At 60.3% G+C, this 15,555-nt stretch overlaps 2 protein-coding genes across 5 annotated transcripts; one reads left to right on the top strand and one right to left on the bottom strand.

The window, feature by feature from the left end:
- Positions 1 to 102: 102 nt before the first annotated feature.
- FXYD1 (FXYD domain containing ion transport regulator 1) lies at positions 103 to 4,376 on the bottom strand. 3 transcript variants are annotated; one of them, XM_032390389.1, is made up of 8 exons: positions 4,240 to 4,376; positions 2,965 to 3,029; positions 2,460 to 2,492; positions 1,825 to 1,899; positions 1,537 to 1,573; positions 587 to 636; positions 344 to 395; positions 103 to 235 (listed from the first exon to the last, which is right to left on the bottom strand). In XM_032390389.1, exons 2-7 carry the CDS (start codon positions 3,023 to 3,025, stop codon positions 373 to 375), a joined length of 279 nt encoding a protein of 92 aa, XP_032246280.1. In that variant the 5' UTR covers positions 3,026 to 3,029; positions 4,240 to 4,376; the 3' UTR covers positions 103 to 235; positions 344 to 372. The 3 variants fall into 3 exon arrangements, with proteins under 3 accessions (XP_032246280.1, XP_032246278.1, XP_032246279.1); XM_032390387.1 differs by lacking the exon at positions 4,240 to 4,376 and adding an exon at positions 3,328 to 4,191; XM_032390388.1 differs by having other exon boundaries at positions 103 to 395.
- A 2,939-nt stretch (positions 4,377 to 7,315) lies between these two features.
- On the top strand, positions 7,316 to 15,515 carry LGI4 (leucine rich repeat LGI family member 4). 2 transcript variants are annotated; one of them, XM_032390293.1, is made up of 9 exons: positions 7,316 to 8,163; positions 8,597 to 8,668; positions 8,894 to 8,965; positions 10,191 to 10,262; positions 10,408 to 10,479; positions 10,691 to 10,860; positions 12,945 to 13,109; positions 13,210 to 13,715; positions 14,554 to 15,515. In XM_032390293.1, the coding sequence occupies exons 1-9, from the start codon at positions 7,994 to 7,996 to the stop codon at positions 14,866 to 14,868; spliced, it is 1,614 nt and encodes a 537-aa protein (XP_032246184.1). In that variant the 5' UTR covers positions 7,316 to 7,993; the 3' UTR covers positions 14,869 to 15,515. The 2 variants fall into 2 exon arrangements, with proteins under 2 accessions (XP_032246184.1, XP_032246185.1); XM_032390294.1 differs by lacking the exons at positions 7,316 to 8,163; positions 8,597 to 8,668; positions 8,894 to 8,965 and adding an exon at positions 9,096 to 9,780.
- The last annotated feature ends 40 nt before the right edge of the window (positions 15,516 to 15,555 follow it).

Below are 15,555 nucleotides of genomic sequence, written 5' to 3'. Positions count from 1 at the left end.
GTCCCCGCCCCTTCCCCAAGGGTGGGGGCGCCCCCTGCCGGGGCCAAGGGGGCGCCCGGGCTTTCGCGCAGAGGGACTGACAGATCCACAAAGCGCTGCCTAGAGAGAAAAGCACGTTTTATTGAAGTCTGGGCGGCAGAGAGGAGTCTGTGGGGGCAGGGCTGGGGGAGAGGGCAGTCCAGGTGGCGGTGGGCGCGCAGGTGGTGGGTAGGAGGCATCAGGAGCCAGGGGAATCCTGTGGGGGTGAAAAAGGTGAGAGGCAAGAGAGCCCCCCAGCCATCCCATCCCACCCTTCGCCCCCTTCTCCTCCCCCCATCCCCCAGCCTAGCCCGAGCTGCAGGACCTGGCTGGGTTCCATCGCGCCAGGTGTCTCTACCGCCTGCGGGTGGACAGACCTGCTGGGGAACACGGAGAGTTCGGGTGTCAGGAGGGGCACCCCAGCTCCTGCGGAGCGGGGAGCAGCAGGGCAACTCCCGGACCTCTGGTTTCAGATCAAGCCCCTCCCTCCACGCGCCTGTCCCGGCGAGGAAAGGGGCTCTTGGAACGCGCCCTCACCCCCAAACACCAGAAGTCTCCCCAGACTCACGGCGGATGGAGCTGCGGAAAGTTCCCTCCTCTTCATCAGGTTCCCCAGTCCTGGCAGAAGGAATTGGAGATGAAAAAGGAGAGAGGCAGCCGCCCCCATGAATCCCCCAGTGCAGCCCTAATTTCACAGACCCCTGTACTGAGGGCCAGAGATGGGCGAGGAGCAGGCTCGGGGTCCGCCAGAAAATCGGGCGCACCCAGGAGCGGTTTAAGCGTGTGGCAGGAGGTGCTCCAAGTGCCTGCCGGAGTGCTGGGGAAGAGCCTGGAAGTTGGTGGGGGAGGGGTGGCCGAAGGACTTGAGGGCAGATGGCTTGGAGTCAGCGTAGGCTAGAAACCCAGAACGCTCATCTCCTAGTTGAGTGATCTCGGGCAAGTGACTTCACCTCCCTGCGCCTCGGTTTCCTCACCAGTAAAATGAGGTTAACAACAGCACCTACCTCATGCAAGGGGTGTGAGGAGTAAATAAGATAATACACAATAAACAGTATCTGGCACTTGGGACTAAATATTAGCTATTATTTAAAATCACATCTACAATTGTTTTAACATGGAGAAGGTATTCATACATTGCTTTAAATTTTTATTTAAAGATGAATCAAAGAGCTAGGAACAGGACGCTGAGCTAAACTGGGCCGCCAAGTGCGGTGATCTCATTTCGCCGTGGCTCTTTCTCTCACAGCACTTATCACGCTTTGTGATTTTATATTTGTGGGGCTGTTGGAACCCACGGCCGCCGCCCCCACTGGGCTGGGAGCTCAGCCAGGCAGGGAGGGCGGTTTATCTATTCACCACTTGGTCCCCAGGGCCTGGCTTGGGGCTTGGCACATAGTAGGTGCTTAATACATATTTGCCGAAGGGTCTCTGGCTGCGGGTCCGGGGGACTCCCCGCCTCACCCCCAGCGCCCCTCTAGAGCGAAAGTAGGTGAGTGAGAGCCCGGAGGGGCCTCTTACCTCTGCTGCTGGTTGAATTTGCACCGGCACCTTCTGCCTGTGGGTGGGGGTGGGAGGAGGACGGGGCTGAGATTCAGCTCTAGGCAGGCACCGAGTGGCGCTCGTGCGCCGGCTCAGGCTCGCGAGGGGCGGGGCCGTGGGGACAGGGGCGGGGCGGGGGCGGGGTAGGGTAGGGGCGTCAACAGGGCGGGCAGAGGGCGGGGACGGGGCGGGGCAGAGGGCGGGGACGGGGCGGGGCCGAAAACTCGCACTTGCGGGGGCTGGAGGTAGTGGGGTGGGGGTACTCACTCAGGATGATGAGGATACCCAGGATGAAGAGGATCCCGGCGATGATGAGGCCTCCGATCCGCAGGGATTTGTAGTCTGTGGGCGGCAGGAAGGAGAGTGAGGGCAGGGAGGAGAGGAGGAAGGAGAGGAGAGGAGCAGAATGGGGAGGAGGGGGCAAGGGGGATCAGGGAGGGGGAAGGGATAGAGGAGATCAATGAGAGGAGGAAGAAGATAGGAAGGAAGAGAGGGATGGGGGAGGAGAGGATGGGAAGGAAAGGGAGGAGGTGGGCAGGGCAGGGAGGAGGGAGGAAACAAGGAAGTAGGGGAGGATGGTGGAGAGGATGAGAGGAACAGAGAGGGGAGAAAGGGAGGCACGGCAGAGGATGAGCCATAAGATACTGAGAGGTTAAAGGAGAAAGAGACTTCGAGAGACAGAGAGGGATCACACAGAGACACAGAGACACAGAGAGACAGACACGGGGAGATCAAAACAAGGAGTCAGAGATCTCTGAGAGACGAGAGAGAGAAGGAGAGTGACAGAGCTATAATCAGAGTCAGAGAGACAGAGATGGAGAAAGAGGAGTAATGAGGACAGGATGGGCAAACCCAGACCATCGCTCCCAACTCCCACGGATAGACACCCCTCCCTCCCTCACCATAGGTGAATGGGTCATGTTCCTGTGGAGGTTCTGGAAAGAGAAAGAAGTCAAGGGTTGGATGCTTCCTGGGACTCTGGACAGAGAAGGGCATAAAGAGAGACCTTCTGGGGGCTTTACTCTCCTGGGCTGAGAGTCTGGGGACTGTTGGACCTTGAGCAGGCTGCCCACCCTCTCTGGGTCTTAGCTGCCTCATCTGCACTGTCCTGGGTGGGGCAGGGGGCACCTAACTGCCCCCGCTTTCTGTCTTATCCCATGTTGTCAGTGATTCTGTCATTCGAGGGAAATGGGCCTCCATCCCACTGTCCACCTTTGCCTGACCTTGCATCCACTCCCCTACCCCAAATACTAGTTTGTGACTGGACCCCATGTGAAACCCCCAATTTCCTGGTACCCCAACTGACTCAGTTTAGGTTGGAGTCTCTAACTTGGCTCTCTTGAAGGGCTCCCCCCCTTGCCTCCCTTGGGACTGAGGTGGGTGGTGGGCTACATAGCCCAGACTCACCTGCATTGGCTGTGGTGAGAAAACCCATACAGAGAACCAAGAAGTGGTAGAGAGGCGCCATTGTCCTGGGGGACACCAAGGTCAAGAAATGTGTTCCCTCGTTCCCCCCCCCCACCGTTGGGACTTGAACCCAGGGGGTTAAATCAGAGTCCAGGGGTTTGATTCCAAAAGTGTCCATCATCCAACTTGGCCACTGGGAGAAACAGGGGTACCCCCCGCTTCATGCGGACACAGTGTCACCAAAACAAGTCACAGTGGGGGTTGTACGACACACAGCAAGGGCAGGGGTGAGACACACAGTCTACAGGGGTCTCCCACAGGCCCGGGCCTCCCCACAGCAGGCCCCAGATGCCCCACACCTACCCCATGGGAAGAGCAGGATGGCTCGCCCCACCCAGGTGGAGAGACAGACACACGCGGTGAGGGATGAGGGACGATGCAGGCAGGACCCGCCCAAGGGTCCACCTGCCCGCACACCAGGGCCTCGCTGTGTCCGCGTAATATCCCAGCTCTCCTGCCCTCGGCCGCGGGCCCGCTCTCTGCCTGACCCTGGGTATAAATATCTCCCACTTCACCCTGGAGGAATTTGCCTCACACAGGCCACCATGGCAACAGCCTTCCTTCCCCCACTCGGGGGTCACGCACAACCCTGCTGGGGTGAGGCCCGGCTGCCACATGGCTCCACGCTGCTCCTGTGGGAAAGGCCACCCCTTCTCATCTTCTGGAAATGATGAGAACGGGGGAAAAACATCCCCTCTGCCTGCCTCTGGGTGATATCTTTCATGGGCGGACACGGCCAGGCGAGTGGCATGAGGCCCAGAGCAGTGGGGCCGAGAGACAGAAGACAGATGCCAGGGGCAGGGACACACACACACACACAGACACACACACACACTCAAGCACAGGCAGTGGGGCTGGAATGGAGACAACACCCATTCCCCCCAAACTCCTGGTTGGAGCAAGCCGTGGGTTGGAGACAGTCACTGAAACGATACTCTTCATCTGAGCCTCCAGTGCCCCCAAATCGTGACGCAACCCGACCTACACACGTGAGTGTCCGAAACCCACCCCAGCCAGGGTGCACACGCAGCGGCAGGGGAGGGAGACGTTGTACCCACACGCCCACTCCTGGGGAACCCCACCGTCCCACCCACGCTCCCTTCCTCTTGGGTCTGGCCTGCCTGGGAAGCCACGGGCTGGCCACTCCTGCTCCCAAAATAGGTGGCCCAGCCAGGCGAGGGGTGAGGCCTGGAGGGGAGGGCAGGGGACGCTCACCCCAATCAGGCTGTCCCCTGCTGAAAGGCCCCCAAACGTCCGGCCGTGCCGGGGGTGAGCACTTTGGACCCCCTGGCCCAGAGCTGGACTGCGCCCGCCCTCAGCGGTCTCCCCTCCCAGCCCCACCCCACCCCTACCCTCCCCAACCAGCAGCTGTAACTGGAGCCGGGGCTGGAGGGGGGCCAGGGGGCGGCCCCCAGCCCAGACCGCCCTGGCCCGCTAGGTTAACTCTCTCAGCTCAGATGGAGGAGCCGCAGGAGATGCGTTGGGATGGCTGGAGAAGGGCCGCGCTGGCAGCTGGCAGGGAGGACGGGACCACGGACACACACACATGCCCGCACGCACGTACCCACGCTCGGGCCTCGGGCCCACCTCCGAGAGCTTCTGCCCCGCGGTGGGAAGGTGGGTGTCAGTGGTTTTCTGTGAGATCCCTGCGGATGGGGCCCAGTCGGGGCCTAAGGTCACCCCGTCTGAGTGCTTGGGAGCCCACTGACCCCTGACCCCAGGGTTCTGCGGGGACCTGGGCGGCACCACAGGGCTATTGTGGGATCATTTCAGCGTGTGTTTGTATTGTCTGCTGCTGACTGTGAGGGCCCCCAGGAGGGCACACCACACACGCACACACACACACACACACACACACACACTCTCATTCCGATGGACGCCGGACAGAGACACAAAGACCTTGCCACACGCATGTCCACCCTTACAGATGGTCACACTCTCGTGAAGACATACAAACGGCTGTACAGAAACACACTGATGGGCGCCGGGGTGGCTCAGTCGTTAAGCATCCACCTTCGGCTCAGGTCATGATCCCAGGGTCCTGGGTTCGAGCCCCGCATCGGGCTCCCTGCTCAGCGGGAAGCCTGCTTCTCCCTCTCCCACTCCCCCTGCTTGTGTTCCCTCTCTCGCTGTGTCTCTCTCTCTCTGTCAAATAAATAAATTTAAAAAAAAAAGAAAGAAAGAAACACACTGATACCCACAGCACACATAAATACACCGCACAGCGCAGGCGCACAGCTAGCCCTCCTCCAGTTTCAGGGGTGGGAAGGCCACACGCCGCGCACATACGCACAGGTGCCTACACGCACTTCCGTGAGCACAAAGGGAAGCAGAAATGCCGTCAAGGACACCGCCACGCGACCCGCCACTCTTACACATAACCACAAAAACAGACACACACAAACTGTGTTCATACCCGCCTGCACGGGCCAACAGGGCCCTGTCACAGGCAGACAGGCCCACACACTTGTGTTGACGCACTTGTGACACACCACCAAATGTGTGTTGACACGTTTAACCCCAAACCTCCCCTTTCCTGCTCTCACGTGGCCTGTGGGACTCTGTGCTGTTGACTAACACACACGCTGTCCTCACACGCGGGCCAGACTCACGGGCTCTGGGTGACAGAGAAAGCTGGTTCCGGATCTGAGCTCTGCCACTCCTGGTTGTGCGACCTTGAGCAGCCCATGTGACCTCTCTGTGCCTCCGTTTTCTGTCCCATAAAATGGAGAAATCACCGAGATCATACTTATAACACTGGGCCAGGCTCAGAGGTCTCTGAACCCAACACAGGCTTCTTATTAACTCCATTTTAGAGATGAGCAAACCAAGGCTTAGGAAGGTGGAGCTAATTCTCCTGAGGTCCCTGGTGGTTAAGGACAGAAACTGTCCCTACCCTGAAAGGGTCAGACACGGGCTCAGACTCTGGAGGACACAGAGTGGGGAGCACGTGGGCATGCTCATACTCAGGCACAGGCGTAGAGAGCCCGGACACACACACACAGGGGACCCGCCTCAGAGGACCCAGGGGGCTTTGAAATGCACCCTCATCCTTGTACGTCTGCGCCTCTGCCCCTCATGGCCCTGCACCCCAGGGTCACCGGCAGTCTCTGGTTAATGATAACCCTGATGTTTATGCAGCCCTGGGGAGGGCTGACAGAGAAGCAGGGAAGGCAAGCAGGGCTGGGGGCACCTGGCCAGCTCCAGCCCGTCCTTGGCTTCTCCCCCTCACAAGGCCCACTGTTCCAGAGTGGAGCAACTCAGCCACTTTCTACCTGGGTGATGCTGGGCACATGACGTAACCACTCTGAGGCTCAGTTTCTCCTTCTGTAAAATGGGGATAAACTCGTAGTCAGCTCAGAAGGAAGCTGGTGCTGTTAAGTCTTCTGGGTATGTGCAACCGTAGCCAGAGAGGCTGTGTGTTTTCCTCAGGGGCCGGAGGAGAGTGGTTAGGTTTAGATCTGTCCAGGGCCATGAGGTGAATCATTTAACCTCCTCGTGCCTCAATTTTCCCATCTGCAAAGTGGGGACCAGTAGTATGGGACCCACCTCACGGGGCCGTTGTGAGAACTGAATAAATTCATGTTAAGTCAGGCATACAGGAAGTGCTCAATGATTATTATTACTGCTGTTTCAGGTTGGGTAACAAGTGTCATTTATTTATTTTTCTTATTTAATGGGCAGAATCTATCGAAATTGCTAAAAGCTTAGTCCAAATGAAAACGACCAGTATCCATGAGTTCGGATCTCCCAAGAAAGAACACAAAAATCACGCAGAGAGGCCCTGGAGCCGGCTTCCTGGGCTTGGGCACTGGCCCTGCCCCAGCTGGTAACCCAAATCTCAAATTAACTTGACCTCTCTCCTCAGTGTTTCCATCTGTAAAATAGCCATATAATAAGATCAACCTCAGAGGGTTGTGATGAGGTCGGCGTGAGCCGATAGACAAAGTTTTAGGACAGGGCCTAGTGCAGAGCCAACGCTGAGGAAGGGGGGGTGGCATCCTCACCATCATTTCTCCCCTGAGTTGGTTCCTTGTCCCAGTGGGTGGTGGGTACGCAAGGGGTTAATTTCAGGCTGGCGAGGGAGGCTGTGGGTTTGGGGCTGGGCAGCTGCCCTGCTGAGTGTGGCCACCAGAGGGAGCAGCTGGACCCCTCTAAGCCTTGGTGACCCGGCACATCACACCCTCTTGGGAGCCCGGGGAGGGGGCTGGCTGGGCGTGGCCAGGATGGCTCCAGCCCCCCAGTGGTCTTTCCTCCCACCCCCTCCGCCTGCGGAGCCATCCGGTCCCCACCCTGGTGACATCCTCCTCACACTCCGAGTGGGGTGGAGTGGGGAATCTGGGGAGGGGGCTGGCTGAGAGGGGTCAGGGCAGCTCCAGCCCTTTGTGGCCCCTCCCCTCCCATGGGGCCATCCAGTCCCTTCCTTAGGGCTGCTCTTCCTACGGCCTCTGACCCCCTCCTCCTTCTTAGGCTGCATTGCCGGGCGCACCCAGTGCCCAGTGAGTCCCTTTCCCAAACCTCCAAGGAGAAGGGGCGTGGGAGGAGGGGAAGAACAGGGAACTGGAAAGGGTGGTGAGAAATAAAGACACCAGACAGCGGGACGCGCGCGCTGCTGCGCGCACACACACACCAACAGAGATTGAGAGACAGAAACAGAGACAGAGAGAAACAGAGACAGAGAGACAGACGGAAATAAAGACAGAGAGTGGGAAGCTGACTAACTCACTGAGTCAGAAACACAAAAAGAGAGAGAGAGAGAAAAGGAAAGAGAAATAGACAGAAAATTAGACACCAGAGGGATACAGGAAGAGAGAAAGGCTGAAAGAGAGACGGAGAAAGGAGAGACAAGCCGGGACAGAGTGTGCCAGCTGGCGGAATGGAGGGTCGCCTGGTGCGGCAGATGTAGCGGCCCCAGCCCGCTGAGCTGGGTGGGCAGAGAGAAGCCAGAGCCCCGGCGGGGGTGAGGGGCATGGGAGGGGCAGGCGTGCTTCTACTGCTGCTGGCTGGAGCCGGCGTGGGGGTGGCCTGGAGACCACCAAAGGGAAAGTGTCCTCTGAGCTGCTCCTGCTCCAAGGATAGTGCCCTGTGTGAGGGCTCTCCGGACCTGCCCGAGAGCTTCTCCCTGACCCTGCTGTCACTGTGAGTGTCAGGCCCTCCTGAGGGTGAGGATGGGAATCCTGGAGCCCCGGGGGCTGGGGGCTGGGGGCAGGGTGCCGGGGTCCCCGAGGAAGCAGGGACCCTTCAGGATCTTGGGAGGTGGGCAGCGAAGGATGTTGGGATGCCTCAAAGGGAGCTGCTGGGATTTGGACAGAAGCCGAAGGGAGACTCCAAAGCCCAGGGCAGCATTTGGGGCCCCGGGGCAGTGGGGGGGGGGGGGGGTGGCCGTGGGCAGTGGAGGGGGAAGCTGCATGTTGCCAGGATCCTTGCCAAGTGGCTGTTTCCCTAGGATGGAAAGAAAAGACATCCGGGGTTGGGGCGGCATGCCAGGGTCCCCCAGACAGGAGACGGCTCTGGGGCGGGACCGGAGCGTTGGGGTGATTTTCTCCTCACCCACCACTGCCCACGTCCCCAGCTCACTCGTCAGGACTGGAGTCACCCAGCTGAAGGCCGGCAGCTTCCTGAAGGTGCCCACACTGCACCTGCTGTGAGTGGGGCCCAGCTGAGCCGACAGCTAGCTCGAGGGAGTGGGGGGGTGTTCACACCAGTGTGTGGGGGGTGCGTGCTCACATGTGTGTTTGCGCATGTCTGCGAAAGCATCGCATGTACCTGTGTGTGTGAGACCATGCGCATGAGGGTTGGGGGGGCAACGTTAACATGTCAGAGAGGGGGCAGCAACTCTGGAAAAATGGCTTTCTTGCTCCCTTGTCAGCCTCTTCACATCCAACTCCTTCTCTGTGATTGAGGACGATGCATTCACGGGCCTGTCCCACCTGCGGTACCTGTGAGTGAGGCCAGGGGATGGCGGCGGGGATGGGGGCTCGGGGGAGGAAGCAGGGACCCACCTGTGGCTCCGACAGTAGAGGGAGTAGGGGCTTATTGGCACGTTGGGGGGTGGGGGGAGTGTCTGGACAAAGGTCCGTCCTGGAAGGGCAAGAGGCCCGGTGTCTTGGGCGGGGTCAGGGCTCCTGCTCAGCTGCGTGATCTCAGCCTGCTCACCTCCCCTCTCTGTGCCTTAAGATCCACAAAGGGCCTGGATCACCCAAGACTGTTTCTGGCCCTCCCTGACTTAGGGGAGCCCAGGGAGAGGACAAAGAGGCCAGAGACAAGAAAATGTTTCGTATGAACAGGAGACAACTCTGAGGTGGTGATGGGGGTGATGGGGGTGGTTGCGTCGGCATTGGTGACCATGGTGTTGATGGGGACCCTGTCGCCGCGGCTGCCCGGGACGCGGTGGCATTACTGAGGATGATGACGCGGGGGTGACGTGGGTCAAAATGGCAGTCCCGATGGCGCTGGGGCTGGGGGCGACACCGATGGTGAGGTCTGAGGGGCTGGGGTTGGTGCCGTCGCTGTCGTGGGCATTGCTGGGAGGGCACGGCGGCTGGCACTGGGTTTGGTGGTGATGCTGGAGGTGTGGGTGTGCGTGGGAGTCGTGGCAGCAGCCGTGCCGGTGGCCGGGCGTCCTGGCGATGTCAGTATTGCCGATGCTGCTCCGCGTGCTTTTGGTGATGGTGGCAGCGTTGGTGACGATGGTGGCAGTCCTGTTGGGGTTGTCATGGAGGCTGTGTTGTTGGTGATGCTTCCCAGTAGTGCTGGGTGAGGCTTGGCGACGATGCGTCGGTGTGGGTGACGGGAGTGGGTGGCGGTGGGGGCACAGCGTGGTGTTGACCGTAGTCTCAGCCACGCTGTGGGCACCGGGGTGGGGGATGGTGGTGGAGGCTCGGGGGTGCGTCATGATGGATGATGGCGGGGGTACGGGTGGTGATGTGGAAGCTAGTGCTGGGGTCGGTGAGCCGGCGGAGTTCACTGCGAGGCTGGCGGTGAGCACGGGGTTAGGTTCTTGCCTCCCGGGATGAGCGTCCGGAACGCTGGGGAGGACAGGTTTCTGGGGAGGCTTCAGCACATTCCAGTGGCCTATGGCTTAAATGGGGTGAGTTTCCCCAAGCGCCCCGGGGGGCCACAGCAGGGAACCGAGGGCCTCCCCCTCACCCCCCTTCCCTCCACAGCTTCATTGAGGACAATGAGATTGGCTGCATCTCTAAGAACGCTCTCAGAGGACTCCGCTCCCTCACACACCTGTGCGTGCTTCCCCCAAGGCCTCACCCCTCCCTTCCGCCTCACCAGCCTGCCCTGACAGCCCCCCACCCCCAAACCCCATCACCCAGGGACACAGGGGAGCCGGGTCGCTGGTGACGGCTCCTCCTCCTTCTCTCCTTCCACCAGGAGCCTGGCCAATAATAATCTCGAGACCCTCCCCAGATTCCTGTTCCGAGGCCTGGAGACCCTAACTCACGTGTGAGGCTCAAGGGGGCTGGGTGGGCCAGGGGAGCTGGGGGCTGTTTGAGGGGGAAGGGGAAGGCCACTTCTGGCGGACACAGAGAAGTATGGCGGCAGTGGTTCCTCCGTAGGGCCCCATCCCGAACCCTTGCCTGGGGAGGGGGCGGGGAACATGGCCTCCAGGGGGGTGGAAGCCAGGTCGCAGCCCCTCCCCGGCCTCTTGCCCCAGGGACCTCCGCGGGAACCCGTTCCAGTGTGACTGCCGTGTCCTCTGGCTCCTGCAGTGGATGCCCGCCGTGAATGCCAGCGTGGGGACTGGGGCCTGCGCCGGCCCCACTGCTCTGGCCCACAGGCAGCTCCGCCACCTCGACCCCAAGACGTTCAAGTGCAGAGCCATAGGTGGGGGCTTTCCCGGCAGGGTGGGAGGGGCCGCAGGGGTCCCAGAAGAAGGTGGGAGAGCAGGGGAATGGCTCCCAGGGCTGAAGGGCTCACCTCGCTCCCTGCTCTGCTGTTTCCCAGCTTGTGAGCCCCTGAGCATGAGCATCAGCTCCCTGAGCCTCAGTTTCCTCATCTGTAAAATGGAGGTAATAAATCGTGCCGTAGGATTGCAGCAAGAATTCAGTGATGCATCCACGCCCGCATGTGGTGCTGAGCCTCGGATGGGAGGCCCTCATAAGTGTGCACTCTGGTGGTTGTTATTAATATAAAAATGAGCTTTTAAAAATACTTGCTATGATCACGTTGCTTTTCCATAAATACGTTTTGGTGCCTTTATGGGTCCTGGGCAGTGCAAGAGGCACAGCGGTGATGAGGACGGCCCTGGCTCTTGCCCTCCCAGAGCCCAAGGCACAGGGAAAGGTGGAGGGTGAGAGCCCGGAGTGGTCAGGACTGGGGTGGGGGAAGCCCACCGAGCTGTGGGTGCCCCGAGCCAGAGCGAGGGCCAGGCACAGCGGGAGGGCCAGGGAGGGCTTCCTGAAGGAGTGGGTAAGGCTATTAATGTAATAATCAATTCTTACCAGCATCTAAGTGTAAGTCGTGTTTTGGGTTTGTGGGACTCATAGAACCAGAGAATTTAACGTAAGGGTCACTCTTTATTCAGCTGTCCCACAGTCACTGAGGGCCACTCTGTGTCCGGCCCTGTGAGAGGCAGAGGGCACACTGTGGCAACCCAGACAGCAATGGGCCCTGCCCTCAGAGCTCTAGCGGGTGAGGACGTAGACATTGAATAAAATGTTGCAGAAACAAAAGTATGCTACATGTTGTGATAAACACAGGGAGCGATGAGGGAGATTAAGGTGGCAGGGTGGTCCTACCTTCCATGGGGCATTGGAGAAGGCTTCTCTGAAGAGGTGGCTTTACATCCAGATGTAGCTCAGTGAAGTACAGAGGGAAGAGCCCTCTGGAGAGAGGGGACAGCATGTGCAAGGGTCCTGAGGCAGCAGAGAGTCTGTCCTGCTTGCAGGTCAAAGGCAGGCAGTGTCTTGGGGGTGTGAGTGAAGAGAAGGACACAGGTGAGGTCCAAGTCAGCAGGGGCCTCACTGTGTAGGACTTTGAAAGCCACAGAGAGCAGAGTGGATTTTACCCTGAGGGCTGTGGGAAGCCATGGAGGGTTTCAAGCAGGGGGTGGTGATATGATGGCCATTTTTCAAAGATCCAGGTTTGGGTGGGCATCCTTGGTGGCTCAGTTCATTGCTTCAGCCCTGGTGCCTGGAAACAGGGCCTGGCACATAGAGTGAAGTATTATAACCTGGAGTCTACACCCAGCTCCTCCACCACCAAGCTGGGCAACTTTGGTGCATCATTTCCATAAAAGCTAAGTGGCCATAACCAAGAGGCTCACAATCCCATGACTTAAAGAAGACAGAAGGGTCTGAGGTGAGCAGTCCAGGCAGGTGGGGCAGCCCCTGGGTGTTGTCCTGGTTTTCATGGTTGAAACGGAGTCGTGGCACGTCCATCTGCCAGGCCATAGGGAGAAGGGGAAAGAGACCAAGTCCAGGACGAGCTGTTGTCAAACAAGCGAGGCGAGCATTACCCTCAGCACTTTGCTCTTTCTCCACGGGGAACTTAGCCTGGACAAGGCCATACCCAACTTCAGGAGGGAGGTGTTGGGGGAGCACTGGGATCACATGGTAGGCAGCTCTGTGCCCCAGTCCTCGTTCATGGAAGATGGGAAGGCTGGGATAGCTTCCTCGTCTGTAGAATGGATAGAATGAAATGTCCCTCACAGGGATCTTGTGAAGTTAAATGAATTAAGAAATACGTTGCGTCTAAGCAATGATTTGATGATGTCATGCAGCTTAGAAAATAAAGCTTTCCCCCGTTGTTGTGACTTAATTCATCTATCGATGAAAAGATTCCACTCCGTGTCCCTCTGAGGTGCACACCAGGATGGTCCTCATTTCAGAGATGTGCAAACCGAGGCTCAGCGATGAGGGCCCGCGGGGTCCCCCGTGCCTGCCTGACTCTCTCCTGCCGCCCCCCAGAGCTGTCCTGGTTCCAGACGGTCGGGGAGTCGGCGCTGGGCGTGGAGTCTTTCTCCTACGAGGGGGAGCCCCACATCGTCCTGGCGCAGCCCTTCGCGGGCCGCTGCCTGATCCTCACCTGGGACTACAGCCTGCAGCGCTTCCGGCCTGAGGAAGAGCTGTCCGGTGAGCCCCCCCGCCCCCCGCCCCGACTTTCCAGCCCCCTGCCTGCCCAAGAGCCTGCCTAACCTGCCCTCCGGCTCCCCGCCCCCCCCGCCCCCCACAGCGCCCTCGGTGGTGTCCTGCAAGCCCCTGGTGCTGGGCCCGCGCCTCTTCATGCTGGCCGCCCGCCTGTGGGGGGGCTCGCAGCTGTGGGCCCGGCCCAGCCCCGGCCTGCGCCTGGCCCCCACGCAGGCCCTGGCCCCGCGGCGGCTGCTGCGGCCCAACGACGCCGAGCTCCTGTGGCTGGACGGGCGGCCCTGCTTCGTGGTGGCCGACGCCTCCAAGGCGGGCAGCACCACGCTGCTGTGCCAGGACGGGCCCGGCTTCTACCCCCGCCAGAGCCTGCACGCCTGGCACCGGGACACGGACGCCGAGGCCCTGGAGCTGGACGGCCGGCCCCATCTGCTGCTGGCCTCCGCCTCCCAGCGGCCCGTGCTCTTCCACTGGCTCGGGGGCCGCTTCGAGAGGCGCACGGACATCCCCGAGGCCGAGGACGTCTACGCCACACGCCATTTCCAGGCTGGCGGGGACGTGTTCCTGTGCCTGACGCGCTACATCGGGGACTCCATGGTGAGGCCCGGCGCCGTCGGGGGGGCAGGCGGTGGAGGCCACAAGCCAGACCTGACCTGCCGCAGACTACCCCCTCGTGTGGGCTGGTCTTTCAGCGCTGACCCCACCTTTGCACACGGGCCTCTGCACTCTGACCCGACCTCACAGGCTGACCTTCGAGCTCTGACCCCACCTAATGTACTGATCTTTGAACTCTGGCCACCCTTCCACTGACTCCAAGACCACTGTGACTCCTCCAGGCTGGCTGACCATAAGCCACTTCCTATCCCCCCAACACTGACGCTGGGCCCCACCCTCCGGCTCTGTAACTCTGACACACTCTGCGACTTACATTTGGCCGCAGCCACCACACTCTGGACCCCCAAGGCTGATGGCCCACCCCCACCAGCATTCTCATTCTGGGGTGAGGAACAGCCAAGCGGAGCGCTCTGAGCCTAGAAGGCAGTGGTCTGACTCAGGTGTTCACGGGACATGTGTGTGGGGAGCAGACTGTGGGTGCAGGGATGGGAGTGGGGAGCCCAGGGCAGAGCCTACCGTCCCGGAGGGAGGTGACTGTGGCTGGGTGGAGTGCGGCCAGAGGAGATGGGACAAACAGACACCACTGTAGGTAAAACTGATTCCATGTGGGGTGTGAGGGAGAGAGAAGGGCCAAGAATGACTTCCAAGTCTGGGGCCTGGGCAGCAGGGTGGTGACAGGTATGAAGGCAGGAAAGCTGCGGGCATTTGGGGCCCTACAGGCCTGTCTCCAAGCTGTTCCAGGTGCTCTGAAGCCCAGAGGACTACCGGCAGGCCTGGCCCTCCTGGACCCCAGGCCCTAACTAGTCGCCACACTTCACAGGTCATGCGCTGGGATGGCTCCATGTTCCGCCTCCTACAGCAGCTTCCCTCACGTGGTGCCCACGTCTTTCAGCCGCTGCTCATCGCCAGGGACCAGCTGGCCATCCTGGGCAGTGACTTCGCCTTCAGCCAGGTCTTCCGCCTTGAGCCTGACAAGGGGCTCCTGGAGCCCCTGCAGGAGCTGGGACCCCCAGCCCTGGTGGCCCCTCGTGCCTTTGCCCCCATCACCTTGGCCGGCAGACGCTTCCTCTTCGCTGCTTGCTTCAAGGGCCCCACACAGATCTACCAGCATCACGAGTTAGACCTCAGTGCCTGAGACCCCCGGCACCTTGGCTATGGCTTGGAGGGAAGGGGGCAGTGGCCCGCGGAGGCCCAGGCCACGGGACACCCACTTGACTGGGCTCCTGGCCCTACTCGGGCTGATGGTCCCTCTGAGGTGCTGACCACAGGCCAAGCTCAAGGCAAGAGCTGTCCTTCAAGTCGTAAGGAACATCTCGGCTCGGGGCACATGCCCCGACTAAGGATGACTTGGGGGCTCGGGCTGGGGCACTTGCAAGGAGCCGGGATACAGAAGTCATGATGGGGGTAATGTGCAGAGCTCCGTGAGGTCTGGAAGTGCCCCCCTCAACCCACTCCCACCCCTCCTGCTCCCTGTGAAAGTACTGAGGAAGAGATAGCTCCCCCTTCCCTCTAAACTCCATCCGGCCAATCGCTTTTAGCGCCCGCCTCCGTGACGTCACCAGTCGCTGGGCCGGCCTCACTGCCGGGCTTGCTAACTTCCTCTGCTGCTTGTGCGCATGCCTGCTGCCGAGGCGGAAGCCCAGCGTGTTGGCCCTCTTGCGCGTGCGCGGGAAACAGGTGGGCAAGCAGGAGCTGTTGCGGGGAGCCCTGGCACGCGTCTCCAATGAGGGACAGGGGAGAGGACAGAAAGTGTATGAGCTCAATAAACGCGCTGTGCACCTGCCCCGCTCGCTGTTGTGGGATCTTTGGGAGAGGGTGTTTC

The sequence above is a fragment of the Phoca vitulina genome, unplaced genomic scaffold, assembly GCF_004348235.1.
Source record: "Phoca vitulina isolate PV1807 unplaced genomic scaffold, GSC_HSeal_1.0 scaffold58, whole genome shotgun sequence".
Taxonomy (NCBI): Eukaryota; Metazoa; Chordata; class Mammalia; order Carnivora; family Phocidae; genus Phoca; species Phoca vitulina.
The sequence above is the reverse complement of the archived record's forward strand: the minus strand, read 5'-3'. Positions and strand labels throughout refer to the sequence as shown.

Bases quoted from the DNA above. Each gene is read 5' to 3' on its own strand.
- FXYD1 (XM_032390387.1), bottom strand. From the start codon at position 3,641: ATGTGGCAGCCGGGCCTCACCCCAGCAGGGTTGTGCGTGACCCCCGAG. The intron at 2,493-2,964 runs GTGAGTCTGGGC...TTCTCTTTCCAG, and splicing joins TCTCACCACAGCCAATGCAG to AACCTCCACAGGAACATGAC. The intron at 637-1,536 runs GTAAGAGGCCCC...TCCTTCTGCCAG, and splicing joins AAATTCAACCAGCAGCAGAG to GACTGGGGAACCTGATGAAG.
- LGI4 (XM_032390293.1), top strand. From the start codon at position 7,994: ATGGGAGGGGCAGGCGTGCTTCTACTGCTGCTGGCTGGAGCCGGCGTG. The intron at 10,263-10,407 runs GTGCGTGCTTCC...TCCTTCCACCAG, and splicing joins CTCCGCTCCCTCACACACCT to GAGCCTGGCCAATAATAATC. The intron at 10,861-12,944 runs GTGGGGGCTTTC...GCCGCCCCCCAG, and splicing joins GTTCAAGTGCAGAGCCATAG to AGCTGTCCTGGTTCCAGACG.